The sequence below is a fragment of the Cyprinus carpio genome, chromosome A9, assembly GCF_018340385.1.
Source record: "Cyprinus carpio isolate SPL01 chromosome A9, ASM1834038v1, whole genome shotgun sequence".
Classification (NCBI taxonomy): domain Eukaryota; kingdom Metazoa; phylum Chordata; class Actinopteri; order Cypriniformes; family Cyprinidae; genus Cyprinus; species Cyprinus carpio.
This window is the reverse complement of record NC_056580.1, coordinates 31,802,755-31,821,528: the sequence shown is the minus strand read 5'-3', so window position 1 is coordinate 31,821,528 and position 18,774 is coordinate 31,802,755. Positions and strand designations below refer to the sequence as shown.

At 36.2% G+C, this 18,774-nt stretch overlaps 2 protein-coding genes across 2 annotated transcripts in view; both read right to left on the bottom strand.

Moving 5' to 3' along the window:
* The window catches only part of LOC109096017 (pleckstrin homology domain-containing family M member 3-like), a 38,224-nt gene extending 33,402 nt beyond the window's left edge, over positions 1-4,822 (bottom strand). The window contains 2 exon segments of the mRNA XM_042764435.1: positions 896-1,771; positions 4,614-4,822. Coding sequence (XP_042620369.1) covers positions 896-1,349 — 454 coding nt within the window. The 5' untranslated portion in view covers positions 1,350-1,771; positions 4,614-4,822.
* Positions 4,823-11,066: 6,244 nt separating this feature from the next.
* LOC109066157 (isocitrate dehydrogenase [NADP] cytoplasmic) lies at positions 11,067-18,106 on the bottom strand. Its single transcript, XM_042764434.1, has 9 exons — positions 17,942-18,106; positions 16,953-17,082; positions 14,300-14,591; positions 13,993-14,098; positions 13,388-13,565; positions 13,134-13,285; positions 12,334-12,474; positions 12,077-12,239; positions 11,067-11,839 (listed from the first exon to the last, which is right to left on the bottom strand). Exons 2-9 carry the CDS (start codon positions 17,072-17,074, stop codon positions 11,746-11,748), a joined length of 1,248 nt encoding a protein of 415 aa, XP_042620368.1. The 5' UTR covers positions 17,075-17,082; positions 17,942-18,106; the 3' UTR covers positions 11,067-11,745.
* Positions 18,107-18,774: the final 668 nt, after the last annotated feature.

Here is an 18,774-nt window from a genome sequence, read left to right as displayed (position 1 = left end):
ATTACTGACCCCAAATTACTGACCAGTAGTGTATATTGTTATTACAAAATATTTATATTTTAAAAACATAGCTTCTTTTTTTTTTTGACTTTTTATTCATCAAAGTATCCTAAAAAAGTATCACATGTTCTGAAAAAATATTAAGCACCAGAACTGTTTCCAACTTTGATAATGAATCATCATATTAGAATGATTTCTAAAGGATCATGTGATAATGATCCTAAAAATTCAGCTTTGCATCACAGAAATAAATTATAATTTAAAGTAGATAATAAATTTAAAAACAATTATTTTAAATTGTAATAATATATCACAATATTAATTTTTTTTTTCTGTATTTTTGATCAAATAAATGCAGGCTTGATGAGCAGAAGAAACTTCTTTCACAAACTTTTGACCTGTACTGTATATATGTATACATGTATACATTATATATAATATTATATATATATATATATATATATAATATATATATATATATATATATATATATATATATTATATATATATATATATATAGAATTGGAAAAATATTTCCAGAACCAACAAAGTCCCCCATACACACACACACACACACACTTCTGCTTCAAATGTTGTGCTTCACCTCATGGTTTATAACAGATGAATGAATTGGAAAAATATTTCCAGAACCAACCAAGGCCGCTAAAAAACTGGATGGCACTGTTGCGCTATTAAGTATCAATAAAGCTCTGTGGTTGTGATTGTGTGGCATCACTCTGCACTTTCCCTTTCAGTGTGGACAGACTCTTGTAAGTGAAACACCTGGTTTTGAATGAGATATGATTTGAACTTGTTTGACCTCTGCACCACACAATAATTCAAAATAAATATATGAATGATGAATAAAGACAATAAATTTTAGTTTAATTCTTACCATCTCTGTGGTCATTCAGTGCCATGTTCTTGAGTGTATTTTTGTCAATGGCAGGCATGCCATTATCGGTGTAAGAGCGGTTGTTGACGTCTGAACGGGAGCGGTTGTGGCCACGTTTGAAGCCACCGCTGCATGTATTGGTGGTAGAGTTTGTTTCTTTGGCATGAGCTGCCAAATCGTTGGTGGATCTTGCCCGGTTCCTTCTTCCATGTCGCAGGCCAAGCACGGTGAAAGATGTCTGCTCTGCCCAGGCCATACTTCTGGGTGATATCTCAGATTGCTTTCCTGTCAGGAGCCCCCACACCCCACTGGAGTTTAACTTGTCCAAGGTGGAGGCCTCTTTATGCTTGGGCGGACGTACCTGGCCATCTCCTTGATTGTCATCGAGGCAGTGCAAGTAGTCCTCAGTGGCCTCGAGGGCGGGGCTTATGTCCTCAACCTCCAGACCCTCCATCACCTTGACAGTTTTGGCGACACAGAGGAAGCAGGGGGGTGGAGCGGACGGACCGATTCCTTACGTGTGTGAGGGTAGACACGGCAGGATCGAAAGGCCTGAGGGCACCAAAGACGAAACATCTGCTGTCTGAACCCAAAAAGAACTGTAGCAAAACAGATGGTCCACAAAGGCCTGAACCCCTTCCAGGACTGTCACTTTATGAGTCAATGTTGTTAATCAAGAACCTAATGAGAACTGACAGCCATGCCAGCTATCAGTATCAGCACTGGGTAAGGGGAGTACAAACAGTGCTGTCTAGAACAAGTGTCCCCTCATTCAGACGAGTGTCTCAATTAAATCACTGCAGTCTGTAAGGCAGTAATTCAGAGAGTGATAAATGCAATGTGGCACCAGGACGTCCTTCCCCAGGGCCCGACATCCTGAATTTAGACAAACAAGAGAGAAAAGCACATGACGGTCAGCAAATACAGCAGTAACTCCATGGACAGCTGATGCTCTAGTATTATGAGCCTTTGAGCAAAAAGTATGACAATAGTAATTTGTACAACAGTTAAGCCCCAAATAGACAATAAAAACAAGCAACGTTTCAAGCCATGGTTGCTTTATTCTAATAGAATCTAGAATCTAGTTAAGATTCCTTGCTGTTTACTCTCTATATAGACAGTTGCCTGCTAAGGTGGCATCCTAAATGAAACAGAAGATCCTAAATGACTGACTTTGAATGCTCTACAAAGTCAACACACTCTGTGTACAAATTCACAATATTTACATATGAAAAAAAAACAATAGACCAAAAAACTCTGGACTACCCATTACTTCTCCTGAGATTTCAAAATGCACATCCAGTGGACACTTTACTATTCCATGAAGCCAGGGGAGTGGAGTTGTGAATGGCAGTGAAGTGACACAGCTTGCGCTGACAGGTCACGTGACAAAAAGTAGTACATCTAGATTACATTCAGACTACACAAATTATAACTATAAAGAACTTCCTTTTTTAAAGGTTCAAAGTACGATTCTTATCCAATGTTGTACCTACATATTGGATTTTGGAGGAGGTGTGTGTCCTCACCAGGCACATTTGCATTTTCAATGTAAACGCACTAGATGGACAACTTTTCCTGTTGCATCACATCTGGCTGTTTTGTCAGCATCTTGCATATATAAACTTCTGTGTAAAGTAAAAAGAAACTCAAGTATCAAGAGCCTGTGTTCTTCTCTATTCCACTGCATCTCACACCAAAATGTATTCTGTGTGAATGGCCCACAAGGCTGCTTCCTTTTGGTATGGCTTCTGAAACAACGGCAAAAAATGCCATAGAGGTAGGCAGCTAGCTATCATTTGGAACAGAGATACAGAGTCAGCAGCTGAACTCAACTAAATTTGACCTGTGTTTACAACACATTGCATAATCATAGTAAGCCACCATCAATTTCACACTACTACCTTGGTGGCTTTGAAATCTGTTCAGCAGCCTACCTAATGTCCCAGAGCTTCGCGTGCGCAGACAAACCGTCATCCTCACTGGAAGTTTCTAGCCTGGGGTGGGGTTCTCTGCCTTTCTAAACATGAGTACGGCTTCTTTCTGTTTTCATTTCTCATGAACACGCAGCCTTTTCTCATTTTACTCATGTCTACCTCCTCCCACACTAACATTGATTTCCTCTGCACTCCGACTCTGGGTCTTTCACTTTCTTTAAACCATCAATTATTAAAAGACCATTACATCACCTCAGATCAGAGACTCCCCAGACCCATGGGAAAAAACTGAGAGAGAAAGAAAGAAAGAAAGAAAGAAAGAAAGAAAGAAAGAAAGAAAGAAAGAAAGAAAGAAAGAAAGAAAGAAAGATAATGCAAGACCAACAAGAAAATCAATGGGCATCAAAGTAAATGACAACAGATTTTTTCTTTTTGGGTGATGTATACCTTTAAAACAGTCAAGCAAAAAAAAACAAGTAGTCTAGAGCAGCAGCCAGCCTTGAGGACCAGACCTGCTACAGTAAAAACTTGAGCCGGTGATGTGCACAGTTCACACACCTTTGCTTAGACAAATTATTCAGACAGAGATGTGGAGGCCCTTCTCTACCATTCTATTTTTAACATCTCACAGCAAACATCAATCTCCACACTGAGTCAGTGACAAAGCAAAGTTCTGACCTGCAAGTAATGTGTGAGAATACATAAACAGTAGAGAGTAGATGTGCACACTCTTAAACGCCATTTTATACAATATATTCAGGGTTTTGCCACAATGAATAAGGGTTATACTATGATGAGCAAAAACTTGTGTGTCATCATTCTGGAACATGAAATCATATTATCATAGATCTGACTGAGAGGAAACACATGACCAGTCACCCTGCCAGTAACCTAGACTGCTTATCTTTTGACCTGTTACACTGTAAAAGTACTGTATGTGGTCTCAGGTGCTAATGATAACATCTTCAAATAATACAATGGAAAAAGCATTTTTGCTAGTGATGTAAGACAAAAGTGTTGTTTTTTTCTTCAATGCTGTCACATGATGGAGTTTTGGTTCTTTGCCAATGTTGCCTTTGGCTTGCTCAGTTTGGGTTTTAAAAGACAATTCATAATTAATATTCATCTGTATCTGCTGAATAATAACAATATTGCCTTTTGTAGAGCTGCTTTATAGGTGAATTGAATTCATTTCAAAATTGATACATTTTAAACATTACCACTGTTATTTGTCTTGTTTATTACTGGGACGCTGCTTTGAAACAAACAATCTTTGTATTATAAAGAGCTATATAAACAAATGTGACTTGATTGACAAAAACAGACCTTACTTCAGCCATCTAATGCTGACTGTTCACACCAGACGTTCTTCACCGAATAAAACCACAGAAAACATTTAACATTAAATCGACAAGAATTCTGAATAATCTTACTTAGTAAGTTGATGGGGACTGGCAGTTCACACACACAAACAAGCTACAAGATATACAAGAACATACGTATAAAAAAAGACGATGAACAAACTCTAATATCTAGGTTTGCGCCTCTTCTCACAGAGACTGTGTTTTTATTTACAAGCAGCTGCTTCTATGAATTCATCATGAAGCTAGTTAGCACTCAGCTACATCATCTGCCAATGACATTTGTGTCATCTGATTGTGTTTAACTCACAGCGAATATAACAAGTGTATGTATCGATTATAATCAGAGAATCACTACAATAAAGAGTCATAGCATGAAAGGAGCAAATAATATGTTATTTGTATGTGAAACTGACTCACCCGCATGTTTACAATCTGCAACATTCAGTTCCGTCAGCGAAGATGCTCACCGAGTGAAACAACGCCCTGCGATAAATGGTTCCGACTGCCGTTATTTTTCCACATAGGCCTACTTAATTTTTTAATGTCATGATTAAAATCATATATTCAAAATAGTATCATGGTATTCTTTAATGTATCTTCGACTACTACATAAATTCATGGACATAATATTTCAGTATGGTGTTGTACAGTACATGACACCATAACAGCATTCACTTTTTTGTAAGGCAAGTGTTATTTCAGATTGGCTACTCAAGTGAAGCAATATAAGGTTTTTTTTCTCCTTCTTAACACAATGACTATAAAAGGAGTATTAAAAGTCATAACAAAATCTCAAGGTTTGCAAAATAACATTGGTTCTATTGCCCATCAACAAAATATGCTTCCTGACATCATGCCACCAAGCCTCCATTATCAGAATGGGCTTTATTTCCCAAGTGTGTGCAAACATACAAAAAAAAAAAAAAAAAAAAAAAAAAAAAAAATATATATATATATATATATATATATATATATATATATATATATATATATATATATATATATATATTTTTTTTTTTTAGGAGCTCTTGGATCATACATACATAGATATGACATGAGAACAGAAAGAACATTTAAATAAGTCAGACTAAGGAAAAAACAACAAATAAATAATAATATAAATGTGGTATATACATCTGGAACAGAGATTTCCATACATATTTGTACATTATTTACTGTATATATAGCTGTATAAATAAAAAGAGGCATATGCATTTACATAATAATTGAGAGAGAGGCAATAATTACTTATTAACAAATTAATCGCAGAAAACCGGTGGTAACTTGTGTGTTAGGTGTTTAGTCTGGAGATGGCATGGGGGAAAACTGTTTATGATCCATAGCAGTGATACATACTGAATAAGACATAATTTACTGTGTAGGAGTGTGTAAAATCATTACTGCAGAGATTATATTTTTTCAATCTTTCTTCTCACAAACACACAGACCAACATCCCACACAAACTGCACATATATCACAGTCATTAGCAACCCACGTGGGCCTGGAAAGAACTGCCCTACAAATTCTCACAAAAGAAGTCTAACTGCATAAAAGATCTATATGCATTCTTAAATTGTGGTCAACGACATTAGCACTTTGTGCGATAATAAAGCCAAGAGGTTTGGTGTGAGTGGCAAAGATAGCCAAAAGCTTGCCGTTCTTGAAGCCAGGACTGCATCTATTGTTCGGGTCCCCACAGAAAAAGAAACATTATTCAAGTCTTTTTCAGGCCACAGACAGAAACACAGTAATTATCGTGGACTCCGGGCTGAACCTGCCACCTCCCCTCCAGTCCCCCTGTTCTCCCCCCGCTACCCTTTCTGAGAGCTTATTGTCTTGGCTCGTTTAAAGAAAGGCTTGTTAATGAAGGAGGAGGGGACATGGGCTAATGGGCTCAAATAAGTTCCTCTCTGCGATATTGTTGTGGGATAATGGTGGTACGAGCACCAGCTGTAAACTTGCAGGCGCCATATTACCCACAAACAACATAAACCCAAACCTTAACCAATGCTTAATTCCTACATAAAACCAAAAAACTCATAGCCCCATTCCCCCTTCTATCTTTTATCATCCTTTTCTAAGACAATTAAGAAAACAAAGAGAGTCTGCAACTGGACAGGCCGCTGTAAGTGACATGTTGAGAGGGGGGAGAAGAAAATATTTTTTAAAAGGACACAGCAGTGTTGAAACGCTAACCTTGTGAACCTTTGACAAATAGCAACAACTGTATGAAATGTTAATCCACTTAGCTAGTGGATAGGAAGTTATCTTCATTAACCTTACTAACTTTGTTAAATGGCAGCAAAAATTACATGCTAGTCCACCTAACTGGTTGATATAAATAATATATGATGAATGTATTTTTAAATGTGATTCATTGTGTGATTCAGGTTCATATGCTTGTGCCACTTCATATCACATCTTTTAATGGATGTTGTTGGCCTACATTTAAGTAATTTTATCATAGATGTGATGTGATGTGACACACACCATGAACACACACCCGAAGCAGTGGGTAGCCATGATGGTAATGATGGTAAATTATGGTAATGATACAAAATATTACCATTTCAACCAAATGTCTTTCAGTCACTCTTTCAACAATGTAAGAAAGGTTTCTTGAGCATCAAATCAGCATATTAGAATGATTTCTGAAGGTCCATGTGACACTGAAGACTGGAGTAATGATGCTGAAATTTCAGCTTTGCCATGACAGGAAAAAATAGGACTGGAAAAAAAATACAGAAACAGAAAAGTTATTTTAGAGTATTTTAAATTGTAATAATATTTTACATTATTACTGTTTTAAATATATCTGACCAAATAAATGCAGCATTGATAGAAATAAGCATTCTTACTGACCCCAAACTTTTGAATGGTAGTGTATTTCTACAGTTACTTTATTAACAGGTCTGTTGAGCTTTACCTAACACAGTCATTACTTTACATAACATAGTGTATGACTTGCTGCTCTTCAAAAGCTTTGATTGTTGCACTTCCCCTAAAAGTCTGCTATGTTATAAGTAGTTATGGATTGTACTTGTAATTCTTTAGTATGTTTACATAATACTTTTAATTAATAACAAATTTTACAAATAAACAAGTCTATCAGCCTTCTAAAGCCCACATCTACCCCCTTAATAGACAAAGTAGAAGTATGCCCTTATAAACAAGGTTGCTATTTTTGGTTTGAACAATAGAGTTGATGCATCATAATTTTCTCAAATTGGATGAAAGTGGGCACCATCATTTCAGCACAAACTACAGCACAAAGAATAGATAATCAGCATGAAAAAAAAAGCCTGAGCCACAGCACAACTATTCCTTTATCTCTTTGAAATTTATCCTCATATCAGCCTCCCATCTCTATCTCTTGCTCAAATCTTGACCCACAAGCCTCTCCTTTTCTATGTTTGTGTTTTCAGTGTCTGTTTGGATTCTGTGCTCCAATACTGATGACTAAATTATGATTGGACATAAGGATAGCAGGGCTTTCATCTTCCCAGCGTTGTTCCATGCTTTCCTCTCCAACACAAAGGGCCCCTCTGCCTCTGTTCAGCCCGCTTTTGAAGAGTAGAGTGGCTATGCGTCCCCATGGAAACCACTGCGTTCCCAACAGAGGTAAGGTGTACTCTCAGACAGAGAGAGACAGAAACAACATCAAGCCATATCTCAATCATTCATCTGTTAATTAAAGGGGCCATATGACGTTGCTAAAAAGAACATTATGTTGTGTATTTGGTGTAATGCAATGTGTTTATGCGGTTTAAGGTTATTTTCCACATAATATACATTATTGTTTCTCCTCTATGCCCCGCCAACTTTATAGAACAGCATTTGAGCACAGAACCATTGCAGGTTAGTCTGCACATTCAGAAAACAGCGTCACATACTTCGGGCTTGAGTGAGGAACAGCCGGTGGGTTAGAGAACGGCACGGCCGGCGGATTTGACGAAGGACACATGTGACGACCCTGGGATGGACTCCGCTTCGTCCACGGTGAAAGCCGATCCGGCGATCCACAGTGCGAAATTGATGTATTTCCTCAGCGACCAGCACAGATCAGCTCTAGGCATGACGAAGCAGATATCGTCATCTTTCTGAAGGCCAAACAAAGTAGTTTAGCTTTCATAACATGGCAGCAACAACAATACTACGTCGAGAATAAAAGTTACGCCTTCTTTCTTTGCTTGAACATTTGGGCGGCGTCATGCAAATCTTCCCACATCATGACGTAGACATGTGGGGGCGTGTTTAAACGAGGTACTTTAGGGAGTCATGGACAAGTCTTAACTTTTATAAAGAATATCTCTTTGGGTTTGAGACTTTAGTCTTTGCAACTTTACAGATCTTCTTTATGCACCAAGAGCTTGTAACACTCCAAAAAGAAAGGAAAAATTGAAATCGCATCATATGACTCTTTTAATTTTCAACGTCTAAGGCTCTGAAGGGTCAGACATGCTGCTGTGCTTGGTGCTGCAAATAATGCAGTTTTGATGTTGACTGTTTTTGTGACCTGTGAGAAAATGTTTTAACATTGTCCCATCGGTTGTAAAAAACAAAATTATTTTTGTATATAATTTCATAAACATATTTTTTTGGAAATATACTTTGAACATTATAAATACATTTAAAATATATTACAAAATAGCCAAAAATGTATGAAGAAATTTAAGTAAATCACATAAAAAATAAAATCTATATTAAAAACTCTATATTAGCAATATATTTTGAAATGAATATACAGTTATTCTTTGAAATTAAATGTTTAAATATGGAAATATATCCAAATATAAATCATGAAAACTCTGAAAATCTCCAAAGAATCCATTTCTCTGATTTTTCTGAATTGAATCCAGAGTCTGGACTTTTCTTGACAGGTGATGCGTAGTTGAATTGCCCAATGAAATCTTTTGGGGGCGGGGTTTGATAAGCAGTGGCCTTTACGGTGCTTCAGTGACCTCAGCTTGTGCTTGTTTTACGTCATTAACGTCGGAATCACCGCTAGCCTCTATTTCATATTCATAAGGCTTTACTTACTGCAGCACAATAGTAATCTTTACACTAACAAAGCTCGTGAATGAGTCTCCATTCACACAGAGAGAATCCAATTACCACGCCACAATGGTGACAGTCTGAGGCATCTCTCTCTCTCTCTCTCTCTCTCTCTCGGGTTAACCATTGTCACAGATATCTAATAAAGTAAAGAACACTTGGTAGCAATCTGTGTTCAGACTATTTGGTGCTGCCCAGACCTACTCTAATAATTCCCGGTCGCTTGGTGGACGTCACATCCTGTTCATGTGCATGAAGTGAAACACATTTTACAGTTTTTCTTGTTTGAATTAATTTATTTTCCCTTCAAACACTTATTTCAAAACTCTCCCAAATAAAAACATGAAACATTTAATGTTTAAGGCGAGACACTGCAGGTGAATAGGGAAAAAAAATAACTAATAGATATCACCTTACTTACCAAGTTGATTGATTACATTGATAATTGCAAACATTTTTTTGTATTACAAGTTTTCTAAAATGTTATATTTAAATATGCAAATGAGGCATTATTTAATGAAATATGCGCTAATTTGCATACATTTCTAGTACAAAAATCTGAACACAGGATGAAGTCAGTTTCAAAAATCTTGTTAATTTTTTTGACAAATTAGAGTCAAATGTTTTTACAGAAGGAATTCTGGGTATCTCTTTTTGTCACTCCATAATTCAGAAAATACTTTGAACAGCTAGAAAACAATATATTTTCACCATTTTTTGGGGAATAAAATGCTGTATATAATCAAGAAAAATTATTATAAACAAATCCCTCTGTAAAAACCTTCAGAATAAAGACAGGAATAAATATGTAAAGTTTGGTGTACTGTATGTAAGTGCCACTTAAGTGGAGATATATGGCTCAGAGTTGGAGAAAAAACTCATTTTGAGAAAACGGCCTTTAAAAATATATATTGTAATTGAAATCTATTGACACAAATAGATAAAGTGCAATAAAAGAAACACTTAACAGTGTCTTTTGGATGTTTTCTTTCCATAAGTCTGAAAAAACACTTTATGAAAAGCCCAAAGCCCAAAATCTAAATATGACATAAAACAATAAAATAACTGCAGTGTCCCCCCTTAATAATAATAAAAATAAAACAATAAAATAATACTATAATACTATTAAAAGCGAATTAATTAAAACAAATCCTGTTGTTCGATTTAAAAACATTTAGGCTCCGTTTAAAATGCTGTCCGTCTAGACGTCACTGTGCTGCCATCTAGTGAATGAAGTGTGTCGGAACCTCTTTATGATTACATCGAGCAGTTGGAGACAAACACCACAATATGAAGTCGCTAAAGTTTTGTAGTCCAAATGTACACTACCATACAAAGTTTGGGATTGGTAAAATCAAACATACTATAAATAACTGCGTTCTTTTTTTAACATATTTAAAAATGTATTTAATTCCTGTGATGGTAAAGCTGGATTTTCATGATCCTTTAAAAATCACTCTAATGCTGATTTGGTGATTGTTGATTTCCATCAATGTTGTAAACAATCCTGCTGCTTAATAATTTTGTGGAAATTGTGATGCTGATTTGGTGATTGTTGATTATCAATGTTGCAAAAGGTTGTCTGGTTTAATATTTTTTGTGGAAATTGTAATAGTTTATTCAAGATTCTTTGAAAATTTGAAAGTTCAAAAAGAACAGCACTGATTTAAAATAGACATCTTTGGAACATAAATGTCTTTTCTGTCACTTTTAATCAATTCAACACATCCCCACCAAATAAAAGTATTAATTTCTTAAAAAAACAACAACAACAACAAAAAAAACATGATCAGACAGTGACAAAACACGAGATATCCTTCTTAAAAAGTCTCATTTATTACTGATGTCATAATTACACAAGACCTAATCACATAAGCACACAGACTGACATAAACAGACCCATATAAGGAAATTCATTTGTAATGTAGTGACAGTGGTACTGAGTGAACAATGGACAGGAATGTCTACCGGTGTGAACTACCAGTATTTCAGTTGAAAGCAGGAATTTACATTGTTAAAACCTACTGTAATCTCACTGTTCCTGGGACGGCTTCAAGAGTGGATGCCCGAAGACAAGACAACTACACACTCAGACAGTAAGGCAACAGGTGTTCAAGCACCTGAGAGATAGCAGTAGCACAAAAATACACAAATAGTTTTGCACTACAGGGGATATAATTAAAAAAAAAAAACATTGCAATGTTAAAATGTATAAACAGTGATCAAAGTTACTATATAAATGCTTCTAATTTGTTTTTAAAAGCATAATGAAGGTTACAGTAGCTCCTTCCATTTAAAAAGACACCTTCTTATCTTCCAGTTGAAAGTGCACTGCTCCCCCGACTGGTTGTAGTGGTGGAGTCCATTATTTATCTGTCTTTGGTCCCAGTTAGACAGGAAATGAGACTAAAACAGAGTCTGCGAGCTTGACGTGGGTTGAGGGCTGAGCGTCAGTGTGTGTGTGTGTTAACACCCCGTCAACGCCCAGCAGCTTTACAGTTTGGGATGACTTGATAACTTCATCTTCAGATTCTCGGCCAGCTTGTCCAAGAACTCAAAAGTGTTGAGGTAATCAGAGCGTTTGACACTGCAAAGAAATAAAGAGAAAATATATATATAAAATCTAAAATATCTTTACAGAGGCTAATAAAGTCTTTTTGCTATCCTTTAAAATGAGCATTTTTTAAAATCAAGTTTTCAGTGTTTTTTTTATGCCATATCAAGCATTTAAGACTGAATTTATGCAGTCCAACACCACTCAAAACCAAATATCTCCACTGATCCCCATTAAATAATAGTGTCCCAGAGTAGATAATGGACGTACTTAGACATGCCCTTGATGCAGATGGCCAGGTCCTTGGTCATGAAACCAGCTTCAATGGTCTCGACACAAACAGCCTCCAGTGCCTCAGCAAACACCCGCAGCTCTGCGTTCTTATCCAGCTCCGCCCGGTGCAGCAGCCCTCGTGTCCATGCAAAGATAGAGGCTGATGGGACAAAAGTGATCATGAAAAACTGTTTCGTGTGCATCATCTGTGGATTTTATTAAGAGTGGAAGTAAAGTAAGTATGTTTTCCTCACCAATAGGGTTGGTGGATGTCTCTTTGCCCTGCTGGTGCATGCGATAATGCCGTGTAACTGTGCCATGGGCTGCCTCAGCTTCTACTGTACGCCCATCAGGACACACAAGCACACTGGTCATCATACCCAATGACCCATAACCTAGAGACAGAGAACAGAGAGCTTACTTACTATAAATTCCTTTTCATGATACTTTCCACAATACCTTTACTGCCTAATGTCATTACGCAAATGCATGATAGGTTTTAAAGCAGCTTCACACCAAGCCACCACAAACACATGCACAAATTTTAACAGTTTCTTAAAAAAAAAAAAAACTTTAACAAAAGATTGGAGTTAGTAAGACGATTTAATGTTTAAAATAAAATAAAGTATCTAATGCTCACCAAGGCTGCATTTATTCGATTAAAACACAAAGTCAAATATTACAATTTAAAACAAATGTTTTCTATTTTAATATGTATGTATGTAATATATCTAAGGTAAAAAATAAAAATAAACAAATGTTAGCCTGAATGCAATGCAAGTCGCTTTGGATAAAAGCGTCTGCTAAATGCATAAATGTAAATGTAAATATACTGGACAAAAGCATTAATTAAAAAAATCAATGAATAATCTTACTGACCCAAAACATTTGAACGGTAGTGTACATTCAGTTTTTTTTTTAATGTTCAATGGTGAACAATTCTGAACATTCTGGTATCTGGTAACTTTTTCGGCATTTGTTGGGTGCTAATAATAATAATAATAATAATAATAATATTAATTATCAGTAATAATAATTTTGTATCATTACTCACCCTGAGCTACAGAGTCTGATTGGACGTCTCCATCATAGTTCTTGCAGGCCCAGATAAATCCACCTTCAGACTTCATAACCTGAGCCACCATGTCATCAATCAGCCGATGCTCATACCAGATGCCTTTGGCCTCGTACTGAGCCTTGTACTCTCTGCAACACACACAGTGTCAGAAAAACACTGTAACTAGATCGATTACTGGGGGAAATTTATTCAATGACAGTTCATAAGCAACCATTTCACTGAGGACTCACTTGTCATAGATTTCCTGGAATATATCTTTGAAACGGCCATCATATTTCTTCAAGATGGTGTTCTTGGTGCTGAGGTACATTGGCCAGCCTTTGTTCAACCCCATCTGGAAAGAGCTATGAGCAAAGTCCCTGATTGAGTTGTCTGTGTTGTACATCCCCAGAGCAACTCCACCAGTACCTAAACATACATAATCACACATAGTGTCAAGAAAACCTGGTCTAAAAGCAGATATGCTTGTGCCAATTATATTTAGAAACAACTAGGCTATATTCCAATAATTTCAAGTCAAATATCAAATCTTTGCACAACATCTATTTCATCTGTTCACTATTTGCAGTCCCAGGACAGTGCCATGTGGCCTCATACTGTAACACTGACAAGACAAACATGCTCAATGATCAAACAGGTGACAGTCCACTATGATGACATCACCATACAGAGACATTTCTGACGTACAGAAGGGCTGTATTCAAAATCTCAGACTTCCCTACTATGAAGCAGGCGAAAAACAATGTGTGAAAATAATTCACAGTATTCATAAAATAAAATGCGATCCCGGATGACTTACTACTTCTAATGGAAATTTTAAATCAATGTAGACTACCTTCAAAGTCATGGACAACAAACTTGAGGGGCTCTCCTCCATTTTTAGGTGTGTATGTCATTTCCACCGTTCCAGGGCCAGGAACAACGAAATCTGTAGCCTTGTACTGTTAAAATCGAAAAGAACAGATTATCTCAGGAGACCTTTTACCTGTAACATGATTTCACCAATATTAAATGATGATTAGTTCATAATGAGGTGAACTTTGATAAAACACCAAAAAGATCCACCAAAAAAATCCAGAACAAATTCACAATTAGATTTAATTGCAGATATTCTAATATGTGCATGAGTAAGAGCTCCCTACCTGGTCTCCATGTGCGTGCCTGCCGATAATTATAGGCTTGATCCAGCCTGGAACCAAGCGGGGAATGTTTTTGCAGATAATAGCCTCTCGGAACACAGTTCCTCCCAGGATGTTCCGGATTGTTCCGTTAGGAGAGCGCCACATCTTCTTGAGTTTGAACTCCTCCACGCGCTTCTCGTCAGGAGTGATGGTGGCACACTTGATGCCAACATTGTAGTGCCTCACAGCCTCCGCTGCCTCAATAGTCACCTTGTCATCCGTGGCATCGCGGTTCTCCATTCCCAGGTCATAGCTACCACACAGAGAGCAAAAAAAGAAACCTTGAGAATTATTCCATGATGTTATTGACATATTAATGATCATTGTGCATTTCTTTGATTTTTGCAATTACCTTTTAGTGGACAAAAACTTTTGGTAAAAGGTCTATTATTGTAGAAAATTTTCTATTATTGATGTTCAATTAAATGGAAATGGAGAATATGCATTTTATAGCTTACTGTACAAAATACTTTACTATAACAATTTCCAAAAATAAAGTTTCTTTAAAAAAAAAAAGTGTATAACTTGGCTTAAATTGGTGATGTTGGAACTACATTACACTGCGCTACCAGTCAGTCAGATGGCGTGCCATGGCACGCCCTAAATGAGGTCAATGGGAATCTACTGCCATGGTAATGTAGCACAAAAGTCACACTGTTCTAGTGAACCGAAATAGATCACATACATATACATATACATATACATATACATTATATATATAATTTATTCCTGTGATGACAAAACTGAAATTTCAGCAGCCATTCCTAAAATCTTCATTAAAACATGAACCTTCAGAAATCATTCTAATATGCTGATTTGGTGCTCAAGAAACATTTCTTATTACTATCAATATTGAAAACAACTGTGCTGCTTAATATTCTTAAGTAGAAAAAGTAGAAACATTTTTACTTTTTTCTGAATTGTTTTGATAAATAGAGTTCAGAAATGAGCAATTATTTGTAACAGAAAACTTTGCAACGATGTAGAAGTTTTTAATGTCACTTTTGATCAATTTAATGCATCTCTAGCAGTAGGGGTGTTTCAGGTGAGATAGTGCTGAGAGTACTAGAGCTGTTTCAAAATGATTTTAAAATGAGATTACAATCAAGAACATAATTAAACATTGTGGGTGGCAGAAAAAAATACATAAAATTAAACATATCCCTATAAAAGCAATTTCTGCTAATTCTTATGCGCAGAGTCTGTGTGGTTATGTGTTAATAAATAACATTCAGTAGATGATTTCCAGTTACCAAAAACAAGCCTTCAAGTCTTCGAACAGCCATGCACCATCAAAATAGTCTTCCACACTGATTTAAATTCACTCGTGCTCTGAGCTGCTAAAAGCAAATGAAAGGCCTCATCTGTTCTGCGTATGCGTGACTGAACTGATGAAAACCTCCTCTCAGAGACTCTACCACCAGTGAAGAAGAGTGTGTCACACTTAACATACACACTTCAGAGAGAGCATCCCAGAGCTACAATACAGCACTACTGATGAGGGTGAGGAATGTTCCCATACCCTTCTTGTTCCGTGTCCTCTCTATTGTGTTGAGTATGTTGTGACCTTTCACACACTTTTCTTCCACTCCCTGGTAATGATTCTGAAAAACTGTTGGTGGACTTCAAAACAACTTAACATACATTTTTTAGGGGGTGACATTGACTTGTTCAATCCATTAAAGAAAACCTGTGATGCATAGACCGCATTCAACAATACAACTAAATGACAGGTAAACATACGCAAACAATCTTACGATACAAGCTCAAAGAACGTTCCAAAGTTCAGTGGTAGTGACTGAACGGACAGGCGTCAAGAGATCCCCCTTAAGTGACGACACCTTGTTTGCTCACATACTGATAATACTCTTATCAGACCGATAACCCACCGACATTTCACCTTGCAACTATTCTTTAAACCTCTTGGTCAAGTTCATGAACGATGCTGAATACTTCACTTTATTTTTAACAAAAAACAGGTCTTTATAGTTAAAAAGCCACTCAGATCAAACTATAACCTATACAGTTCAAAGTACAGATGCTGACAATTTATAACAATTTCAAGCACAGAAAATGATGTTAGGTAATAAAAGTGCTAACTTATGGGATGATAACATTTGCCTTTGGCTTTGAGAATTACAAATAGGAAATATTTGTAAAACTTGGCAGGTAACTGCTCAGTGGCATGAATATCACTAGTAATATTAGTCACTAAAATAAATCTGAAGTAAGTTCATATTAGTAATAAATATCAAAATAACGGAAAACTAATACTGAAAACTAAATAAATAAATAAAAAATATTTATTTATTATTTAAATATGAAATATTTTATAATATAGAGAAATAAAACGATTTTAAAAGGAGGTTACAAATGAACTTACAATGATTTCACAGTGCAAACAATGATAATATGGCATTAACTTTAGAGTTATGGTTACCATGTCAAATGTTTGTAAGAAACAACTAATTGGCAGCGAAATGACATTAAATCAGATTAACAGAAGGGCTGAAATCTGAGTATTCACAAGGGAAATCAGAAATAATGAGAGAATTGTGCACCTGCCGACGTGAATGGGACACACATACTTAATCTCACCCACATTGAATCTCACCTGTGCAGGTCGAGCTCCAGATAAGGGAAAATGAGCTTCTCTTTAATGAGCTCCCATATAACTCTGGTCATCTCATCTCCTTGCATCTCGACCACAGAACCCGCTTTGATCTTCTGAGACATTCTGGACCCTGCAAAACCGACGACGTTTACATGTGAATTTGTATAGTAGCTTTAGTACTTACTCCCTGAGAAATGAATAGATTCCATTGAGAAAGTTACACAACCAGCGAGTCAGCATTTCTGCCTTAAACCTGTTTTAACGGACAGCGTTTTTGAGCCTACAAACTAATCTAGATTTAGAAGTCAGTATTTTGTATGGACTTCCATAATTAGCAATAGTAATACCTTAGTTTTTCAGATATGCATGGAAATACCGTGCTATTTTTGGATACAGTAAAAGGATGCTGTTCTTTTAGTTACCCTGAACTACTATGCAACTACAATCATTATGGTGTAACTATCTCTGTACTGATGTACCAGCTTTTGTGAGAGACATCAGCTATTCTCATGCAACTAATGTAACAGCACCTGACACACAGGCAGCCATTGCGTAATATGACACAGGCCTTTAATCCACCACTGAGAGATTCAGTGTATCTTAGTATAAACTGTGTCCTTTTAACAAATGTTTCAACGTCTTGTTCCAGTTCCACAAACTGGCATTCGTTACGTAACAAAACAATTAGGACAAAGGTCAAATACAACGCGATCCTGTTTTGCACACATAAATTAATATTTTAATAAAAGAGGTATAATGAAGGTTTAGACGAATGTAGGGGCTACTTCTATAATCACTCGTAAAAACGATTAATGCTACATAAACAATCAATTAAATATTTCATTTATACATGACCACCGATGTTTTTTGTACTGAATGTATCACTTTAACAGCGCTTTCTTCAGTAATGATCGGTACTTTGCAGGAAACGTCAGATGAAAAATCAGCTAATGTAATGTGTTTTACCGGCGATTTAGAACGATGCCTACCTTTTCTTTTGAGGTTGTACCGGAGTAAATAGAGAAATATCAGATGGTTGATGTGTCGTGTGGAGGTTTGAAGGTTTTTGGACTAGTCTTGGAAGGCGTTGTTTCCTGTCAGCTGAGTGGATGAAATAGGCTCTCTCCTGCTCTGCTGATACATGTACTTCTTCAATCAAATAATCCTCCACCAATCCAAGAGAATACGGAACTGTACAGTCCCTCCTTCGTTATGCACAATATTGGGAGGAATTTAGGTTTCTGGATAACAGCTGTTTTCAGTGGGACAGACACCTGTCCTCCTCTAGGGGACGCTATGCAGCTCAAAATGGCGGTCCAACCTTTAGGATCACAAATCTATTTTCATTTCATTTTACAATTGAAATAAAATGGCCAATAATTAAGAAATGACTCTGAATAAATCAAATAAAAACTCTCTTAGAATACAAAACATTTAGACTCATAAATTAACATTTTAATAATATAAAAACAAATATATATATAATTTCACTATATATATATATATATATATATATATAAATATATATATATATATATATATTCACTATATTTTACATTTTCTTTTTGAGTTTTGTAAATTAGCCCACTATATACAAGACAAGTCTATATGCAAGAATCATTTTACCATTCTGCCCTACAAAGGCAAAAAAAACCTTAACTTGCTGGAGTGTGGAACTGAGAAAAATTACCTTAAAGATTTTTATTTGTCCAGCCAAATTATGTAGGACACTAGAAATCTGACATTTAGATGTTTTAGTAATTAAAATGATCTACATAAAAAATATTGGGCTCAAACTTGATTTTCATACCTATTTTTAAGT